Consider the following 9,778-nt stretch of genomic DNA (forward strand, 5'->3'; position numbering starts at 1 on the left):
ATTATATATACAACCTCACATTGATCAAATTAATCACCCTTTTCTTAATTACAACTTTAATTTCATCATTAGTTCCTAATTAATGGCTCAATCTTTGTTATTCAAAGTGAAGAGACATGACCCTGAATTTATAAAACCATCAAAACCAACTCCTCATATAATAAAACTACTCTCAGATATAGATGACCAACCTACGTTACGTTTTCAAATTCCAGTGATACAATTTTACAAATATGATCCAAATATGAATGGGAAAGACCCTATTGATGTTATTAGAAAAGCACTTTCAAAAGCACTTGTGTTTTATTATCCATTTGCAGGTAGATTGAGAGAAGGTCCTGGTGGGAAAATTATAGTTGATTGTAATGATGAAGGTGTTTTGTTCATTGAAGCTGATGCTGATGTTAGACTTGAACAATTTGGTGATGCTCTTGTACCTCCTTTTCCCTCAATTCATATCGTGTTGAATTAATATTTGTATTCTGACAGAAAGACATAGCTAGGTTTATTGTCCTGCTTTTTAAAATATTGAATGCACAAGTTTTAAGATAATTTTTTTTTATTAATATGTTTAACTAGTGTCCTGGAGACACGGTTTAGGATTTCCTTATAAATAAATATTAATTTCAATGTAAAATTTATCGTTTTTATTTACTTAACTAGTATCTTGAAGACACTAATTAACATGACTCATATAAAAAATAGATATAACCAACTTTATTTCATAGCTAAAACCTATCAGAAAAAGAAGATAATTGGTTACTCACATTTACTACTACTTTGTATTATTTTCCAAACATCTATTTTAGTTTTTAAAAATTAAAAAAGAAAAATCATGTTTGAAATTAAGCACTATTTTCAAAAACTTTTTTAAAAAACTACTTCTAATTTTATTGTTTTAAAAATTAAAAAACAAAAATAAATTATAGGTGTTTTGCTCCTCAATTTTAATGTTAAACTAATGTGGACATCCTTTCCGGCAAATATTTTAAGTTTCTCTAATGCTAAACTCCAACCCAATCTCATATAAAAGTTCAAAACTTCATTACTTAAATTACGGCTCTTATCTTATCTAATTTAATTGTATAAAACCAAGTGGACATTACGTTTGAGAAAATGAATATTAAATGAAGGATATATATCTTTGGTACACTATCATTGAATATAGATGATCAAACAAAGTCTGAAAGTCAGCTTTTGTTTCTAACCTAATTTATTCAATTATATTTTTTTTATACAAAATCACAAGTGTCTGATTGGGATCCACTTTTAATTAATTTATATATAAAAATCTATGAATATAAAATTATGATTATCCTTGTTAAAAAAAAAATTATGACTATCCATTCATTCACATACTTGAATTGTAACTATGTGTAGGTAACGCGCCTTAAGTGTGGTGGTTTCATTTTTGCTCTTCGCCTAAATCATACAATGAGCGACGCAGCAGGTTTGGTCCAATTCATGAATGCCGTGGGCGAAATTTCTCGCGGGATGAACATACCTTCAATCTTACCGGTCTGGCACAGAGATCTTTTAAGTGCAAGAGATCCACCAAGAGTGACATTTCCTCATCGTGAATACGAACGAGTTCCAGATACCAAAGGAACCATTGTCCCCTTAGATGACATGGTTCACCGCTCTTTTTTCTTCGGTCCAACTGAGTTAGCCGCAATTCGCCCTCAATTTCCATCACACTTACAACAACAATCCAAATTCGAAATCATCACTGCATGTCTTTGGCGTTGTCGTACAATCGCATTACAACCTGAAACCGACGAAGAAGTTCGCATAATTTGCGTAAGCAGTACACGTGGGAAGTTTAATCCACCGTTACCAAAAGGTTACTACGGAAACACTTTTGTGTTTCCTGTTGCAGTTACAACTGCAGGAAAACTAATTGAAAATCCGTTGGGATATGCATTAGAGTTAATTAAAAAAGCAAAAACTGAAGTCACTCAAGAATATTTACATTCAATGGCGGATTTAATGGTTATCAAGGGTCGCCCTCATATTACGGTGGTGAGAATGTATTTAGTGTCCGATGTTACACATGCCGGTCTTCGAGATGTTGATTTTGGTTGGGGGAAAGCTGTGTATGGAGGACCAGCTCATGGAGGAGTTGGTGTTGTACCTGGTTTTGCTAGCTTTTATATACCTTTTAAAAATGCTAAAGGAGAGGAAGGGATAATTATACCACTTTGTTTGCCAACTCAAGCCATGGCAAGGTTTGTTATAGAGTTGGATAGTTTGCTTAAGAACAACATTAGCCAGCCTATTAAGAGTGGTCCAAAATCTGGTGTCATTTTTTCTTCATTGTAGATCTTAATTAAAAATGTTGATTTGATTTTGCTATGCTTTGTATGGAAAACCACCCAAAGTAATGTTGCTAAGAGAATAATCACAATTCACAGGGATCTGTTTTCCTAAAAAATAAAATAAAAAATCATGGTGATTAAAGTTAAGTTAAGCATTAAATATGTTTCATTTTGTGTTATATTAAATGTCATAATTTTTTTATAAATTAGATTGTGGGTTTGAATGTGCAGTTTGCTACATTTCATTTTTTGACCCGTAACGTAGAATACTGCAGGAAATTCTGCAGGAAAATGAACAATTTCTAGTAGTTAGATATCTCAGAGCTAGGCTGAGACGGAATTGGATTTCCTAAAGTTGAAATCTCCTACAGTTGCCTGCAGTTGTATTTTTTTATGGGAGAAAAGTGATTTTTTTATTAAAAAAATAAACACAACAATTTAGGCTGAATGCAGGAAACTGCACGGAAATCCAACTGCTTCAACTCCTCACAATCATCTCTAGCACCTCAAAGGAATATATTATTAAAAATCGAGGAAATAAAAATAATGTTGGGGAGTCCCCGTCAGTTTAGCTTAATTGGTAGGAACATCGTACTATATGTGCAGGAGGCCGGATTTGAATTCGGGACATTCCATTTATTCACCTCTAAGGTAAATTTTCTAGCCACTAGACTACTTGACAAAAAAAAAAAAATAATGTTGGGGAAGATTAAGCCAAAACACAAGGAAATAGATATTATAAATAAGGAAAATGTTAACGTGTGCACCAAAGACACATGTTAAGGAAGCAAAAGTAGAAATAATATATTGAAATTTGTGCATTTAACTTTTTAAACATTAAATTTTTGGTGAATTCTTCGGTACACATATTATGTGGACGTGTACCGGTACACCGTTGACGTGGTTAATAAGTGGCAAGTATTTAATGCAGATTTTATTTCTTTATTAAAATTTCTATTTTAAACATTACTTTTTAATATTTGCAAATGTATCCTTCACATAAATACAAATCATCAATCATATTTAATGCAGATTTCTGTACAATATTTTAAGGATAGAAAATAAGAATCACATTTTAATATTATTAGTTTATAAAATTTAATATTTATTTACTGTTTAACCATTAATACATATAATTTTTAAAATACATTTATTTTTAAAAAATACTTGATAATTTTTAATATGTGTATATATTTTATTGTAATACTGTTAATTTTTTATTGATTCGTAATATTTTATAGGGTTAAATAAGTTTTTTGTCTTGTACCAAAAAAAAATTTGGTCTTTGTAAAATTATTACATTTTTTTTCATCTTTATAAAAAATATCACGTTTTGATCCCTACTAAATTTTTACGCATGCAATATTAGTCGTGTTGTTAAGTTGATATGTATTAACGATTATTTTGTAAATATGTATAAAGCATTATAAAATGTTTGTCCAAAAATAAGAAGCTCATAATTTGATTTTAGGTCAAAATATTCGTTAGTTTTATCTTGATATTTTGATTTAGAAAATTCATATTTTATTCGTTAGTTTTATGTTTATTATTTCAATTAGGTCAAGTTGAACAGATTGACTGAGATGCATGATTCCCTTAGTCACAGTTGCAAGTTGAACAGTTAGATTGCTAATATTTGATCTTCTTAGTCCCTTCAATCTAGTTGGCTGTGACTTAACAATTACTTCATAATAACTAGGTTTCTTGAGCAATATTAGCCTAACAATATGAGATTGAACCATTAGATTGTTGAAATTCAACTTCTTAAGTGTTAATTATTCCACTTAGGTCAAGTTGAATAGATTAACTAAGATGAATTGATTCCCATAGTAACAATTGAGAAAATTAGTTGAGACTTAACACTCATTTAATATGAACTAGGTTTCTTGAGTCATAATTAATCTAACTAGTGTCAACAATTAAATTCTTAAGTGTTTTCCATTTAATTAAGTCAATTTATTTCTTTGGTTTTTATCGACAGAAATGGTAGAGATTTAATAATTTGTTCCTGGTAACTAGGTTTTTTGAGTAACAATTAATCAAACTATTTGTTATCGAGCTATTATATTGCCAAAAATTTGAATCCTATGTGTGTCATTCCAATAAGGTGGTATTGAATTGTTTGAGAGAAAATTTGACTTCCGGTAGAATTTTTTTGGAGAAATCACGATCGGTAGAATTAGTTAAGACTTCATTGTCCTTTCATATAGGAACTAAGATTCTTAATTGACCGTTAGTTCAGTTACCATTAGAGTATCGAAAATAAGTTAATTGTTAGAGAGAAATATTTTTTTTATAAGCTAAAATATAAAAGCTAAATAAAATTTGATCCGTGAAGGATTCTTAAATAACCTAAAGCAACATCCCTAACCCCGTTTCGCCACCATGCACGGTGAACAAACAAGATCTTTTAATTATGATTTTCTTTAGAAATACTACTATTCTAAAGCAAAATTAACAAATCTTTAAACTTCAATTTTCTTCAAAAATACTATTTATTTTTTTTAATAAAAAAATATATTATCTTTCTAACAAAAGAGTCGGGATTCGTTGACACCAGGTATTAAACTTTAATTTGACACTAAATCTTGTCCATTTATTATTATTGATCTAAAGGTTCATATTTATTTACTTAAAATCTAACATGATCATTACTTTCCCAAATCTTAGCTAATTAATTACTCTCTTCCATAAACTCCTTTGAAGTTCCACTGCTCCTGGAGTTTTGATTGTCTTTCTATTGAAATTGTTATTATTGTTGCCCAGATTTTTTTTTCTCCTCTCTACCATCGTCCATCGATTCTCTAAGAATGAAAATTGTTTGAGATTTATATTATTACTGCCCATATATTTTCCTCCTCTATGTCATCCGTTCTCTAAAAATTTTTAGGTTCAAATCTGGGAATTGAAATCTCAAGGAGAATTATGATTTAACAACAAACTTAATAATTTCATAAACTCAATTTGTCACACTTAAAATTTCACATATAAAATCAATCTCATCCAAAATATTTCTAGGGTCTTGATTCGTTGCTTCCTCTCCAATTGGGACTGTTTTAATAAATTTTGCCAAATTGATCACGTGAACAGTGATTGATCCAATGGAGAGGCAAACAGATCTATATATTAGTAATTGAGTGTGTGGTAGAGAAAACACAGATAAGAAGAGAATAGCTAGTATCACTAATTACAGCACCGAACCATGTTTCTTTAGATTTGACATATTAATTACGAGCCTTTTGGCTGAGAAAGAAGTGAGAACACGAGAGAGAGAGAGAATGAAGAACATATCAAGAACATGGAAGAAAGTAAATGTTTCAAAATTACTTGAAACATGTTATAAGATTTTTAAATTACAAAAATTTCTATGGTGTTATTTTGAAATTTTTGTAAATTAAAATAGTAGTTTAGAAAATTCATATTTAAATAAGTCTTGAAATGATGTGTTAAATTATCATTACACATGGACTGATTAAAATTATACATCTCAGCGGTGTACCGGTACATGTCCACATAATATGTGTACCGGAATGTTCACCTAAATTTTTTTCTAACATTAAATGCAATTTTCTATATTTAGAATCTTAACATGTGCGCTTGGTGCACATGTTAACATGACCCTATAAATAATTGCCTCATAAAAATCTAATTAAGAAAATTTAGTGGGATAATCTAGTGTTGGAAAACAAAGTTCAGTGCATACATAACCAACGGAAATGGATTTTGTGTTGTAAATAAACACACATATACCATAAGATGGTGATGTGACAGCTTTAATATATACCATATTAAAAAAAATATTTAAAGGCTACAATACCGAACAACACCAAACTGTGTTATTTTTCCACCGCAATAAATCCAGCTTGTGAACCAACTAATGTCAAGCGTACAATTTTAAAATTTGAAAATCTTAAAATACCAACATCACATCAGTGTTACACTTATAAAAAAAAAGAACTATTCATAAGTTAGAAGAGCCTCTAAAAGCACCATCAGTGTTACACTTCATTCAATACAAGTGATGAGTCGTCTAATCACCGTGAATGATATAAAGAGCATTTGGGGCACGATAGGTTGCCCCAAATGATTTGATTATTTTGAACTCTTGATTAGAATGACTTTTGTCCATAAATAATCCATTTGTTTCCCTTTGGGCTTATTCCTTAATGCACTCATTGAAATTTCTTTTTCCTACCCCAACATTTTTCTCTTTACCCGTACAAACAAATCAATATTCTCATTTTACCCCTTCAAGAAAACTAAAAAAATGAGTTTTGAACATTTAGCCACGGTGGTTAAATCGTGGCTAAATGGAACATTTTTCAGAACACTTTCCTTTTAGTTTTCCTGTAACAAGTGTAAACCGAAACAGTTGAAAAAAAAAGTGTTCCGGAAAGAGTTAGTCACGTTTAAACCGTGGCAAATAGTAGATCTGAAAAATGAAGGGGTAAAATGAGAAAAATGTTCAAATTTTTTTTTTTAAGTTTTCTAGATCTTCTTCTTTTGCTACCGTAGCCCATTAACCATCCACACACTCTTTCTTACCCTACTTTTGTCCAAAAATATTACCGCTATTCCAAAATGATTAATTAAAATAAACATAACATTAACATTTTGTATTAATCACACCATAATAGTAAGTAGGAAGAAAAAATACTGTATCTGTGCATATCCGTGGATAATCACTATTAGAAAGCGATGGTGAAAAATGAAATTGTAAAATTAAATGACATAAAAGGCAAAATTGACATTTTTAATTAGAAGTCTAAATAGATCAGACAAAATCGATTAAACCGAAGATCTAAATCAAACCAAAAAAACATTGATGTGTTGTGGTTTAGTCCACAAACCAAATCATACTGACGAGAATTGAAGTGGTTCGGTTTAGTTCTCGGTTTTCATTTTAAAACGGCTTAAGTATACATTTGGTCCCTTACGTTTATTTTATGTTTCAATTTGGTCCCTTACGTTTAAAAAGTATCAATTTGGTCCCTTACGTTTATTTTAGGTTTCAAGTTAGTCATTTCCGTTAGTTTTGCCACTAACATCGTTTGAACAGTACACGTGTCAGTGTGTCCAAGTGCCACGTGTCAGTCCACATATGCAAATTGGCTGCCACATGTGACAAAATTAACGGAAAGGACTAACTTGAAACCTAAAATAAACGTAAGGGACCAAATTGATACTTTTTAAACGTAAGGGACCAAATTGAAATCTAAAATAAACGTAAAGGACCAAATGTATAGTTAAGCCTTTTAAAACCGAATAATCGAAACGATGTCCAACACTTAACTTGTCCATCCTTCTCTTTTTTATGCGCGCGTTCAATAGCCAAACACAATCTTTATGTGCCAAATCATGCCTTTCCTATCCTCAGTTGCATAAACATGACCAATTCGACCTTCCCTTCTAACCCGGCCCGAATTCATTGGCTTCTTCCCTTTTCATGACAAGATTCCAACATTAAGAAGAAAAAAAATTGCAACAAAAAACCTGTAAAATTGTAAATAAAGTCATGTACAACACATTGAAGTTATGTACCAGAAAATTCATAAAAGTTGCAATTATATATATATATATGCATTCGGGTGCGGGTTTGAGTAATCTCAAACCCGAATCCGTGGTATCGGGTGTGACCCGAACCCATTCAACTCAGGTTTTTGCCCGTTGACTCGAACTCGGGTTCGGGTGGGCCCCGCAAATTTGGGCTTCCCTGCCATCCCTACTTTTAGTTAACGAGCACAAAACAGTTTGTATAAAAATAATGATAGTTTGAAAAAAAATAATAGCAAGGGAAATATTGAAATAAATAATAGAAAAAATATATACAAAATAAATGTATATTGTTTAAAAAAAAAAGCATTTTTGTAGAGATGGTCCTTATATTGCTTGTGGTGGGAGTGGGATTATTAGAGGAAGTGATGGGGACTGGTTGGAAGGTTTCTCCTAGTACATATTAGCATTGGTAATGCATTTGCCATGGAACTATGGGGAGTGTTAGAAGGGCTCGTGTATGCTTAGAAGGATGCAATTTCAATTCATTGATTTGCATATTTGATGCTCTTGTTGTTGTTCAAGCTTGCTATATTTCTTCACATGGGCATGGTAGTTGGAAAGGGAAGCCCTAGTTGAGAAAATTTGTCGCTTGCGTGTGCTTGATTGGGAAGTAGTTGATCATCATTCATACCGAAAAGAAAACCAATATGCAGATATGTTAGCTAATTATGGTTGTTCGATGGACTCGAAGATTTATTTCTTTTATGCTTGTCCAAGTAGTATTAGTAAGCTGTTGCTTTTTGATTTATTTGGGGAATACTATCCCTCGTGTAATCTCGCTGTAGTTTTTTCTCCCGAACTTAAGTACCGTTTGATCGAACTTTTTTATGACTTATATTTTATTTTAAGGAGAAGTCCAGCCAAACACAAATTTAAAAAAGCTCTACACAAAATTAAGGACTTATTTTTTATGAAGAAAAACAATATATAAGGAGTCCAAAAAAAGTCAAAAATATCAACCTTAGAAGACTGCCGGCACCTTTTTCTCTGGTTCCCCTACTATACCCACTTGGAACCATTCAATATTTTGTTTTTTGGAAACGCCGGTATAGCCTATTTATTATTTAAGGTAACCACATCATTTTTTTTGTCCAACATATAATCATCTTTTTCATTTCATTTTCTGAATTCATTTCATTTTTTTATTTCATGACAGTATTACTTTTTCTTTTTTATAGAAATAAATGATTATATATACTTTTTGACGGTTATTATATTAAAAAAACCTTATTTAAAAAAGCCTTATTCACAATTTCATATACTAGAATATTTTTATTGACAAATAAAATAGCAATATTTAAATGGTAGTATAAAATTCACAAATGAAATAAAATGATAAATTATATGAAATTAGAATTTATGATCCGCTTGCTAAAGTTCGAAAACTAGAATCCAAACATGTACTTTATATATACCAAACTATTATCTGTAGTACTTCACTTCGTCTTCTTTATATTCCGAACTGATTTTTTTTTTTACGGTTCTTAAATATTAAAAAAATACAACGTCATTAAAGTTTTTATATAAAATGAATAATAAAAAAAATAGATTTTATTTTGTATAAAAAATTTATTTATCCGTAGACATACTTCTTAATAATATTCTCAGTTTTAAAAGTAACAATTTTTCTATAAATATTTCATCACAGTCAAAGAATTGTTTTAAAAGTAACTTTAATGTTAATTTTTTATTTTTTGAAATCAAAACAGCTTTAACTTTATCTTTTAAGTTGTGTTTTTTATCTTTAAACTAAAAGTAACTTATAGATTGAAAATAAGTCAGGCCAAACGTAACCTTAGGCCCTCTTTGTTAAAAAAAAAGAAACATATTAAATCGATTAACCAAATAGAACCAAATCAAATTGAATAAAATCAGTTAATTTGATTCAATTTTATTTCTAAAAA

General features: G+C 30.4%; 1 protein-coding gene across 1 annotated transcript; it reads left to right on the top strand.

The window, feature by feature from the left end:
* Positions 1 to 2,322, top strand: LOC123892364 (benzyl alcohol O-benzoyltransferase-like). The gene is made up of 2 exons (XM_045942155.1): positions 1 to 433; positions 1,381 to 2,322. The coding sequence occupies exons 1-2, from the start codon at positions 83 to 85 to the stop codon at positions 2,320 to 2,322; spliced, it is 1,293 nt and encodes a 430-aa protein (XP_045798111.1). The 5' UTR covers positions 1 to 82.
* The last annotated feature ends 7,456 nt before the right edge of the window (positions 2,323 to 9,778 follow it).

This window comes from Trifolium pratense, linkage group LG1 (genome assembly GCF_020283565.1).
Source record: "Trifolium pratense cultivar HEN17-A07 linkage group LG1, ARS_RC_1.1, whole genome shotgun sequence".
Taxonomy (NCBI): domain Eukaryota; kingdom Viridiplantae; phylum Streptophyta; class Magnoliopsida; order Fabales; family Fabaceae; genus Trifolium; species Trifolium pratense.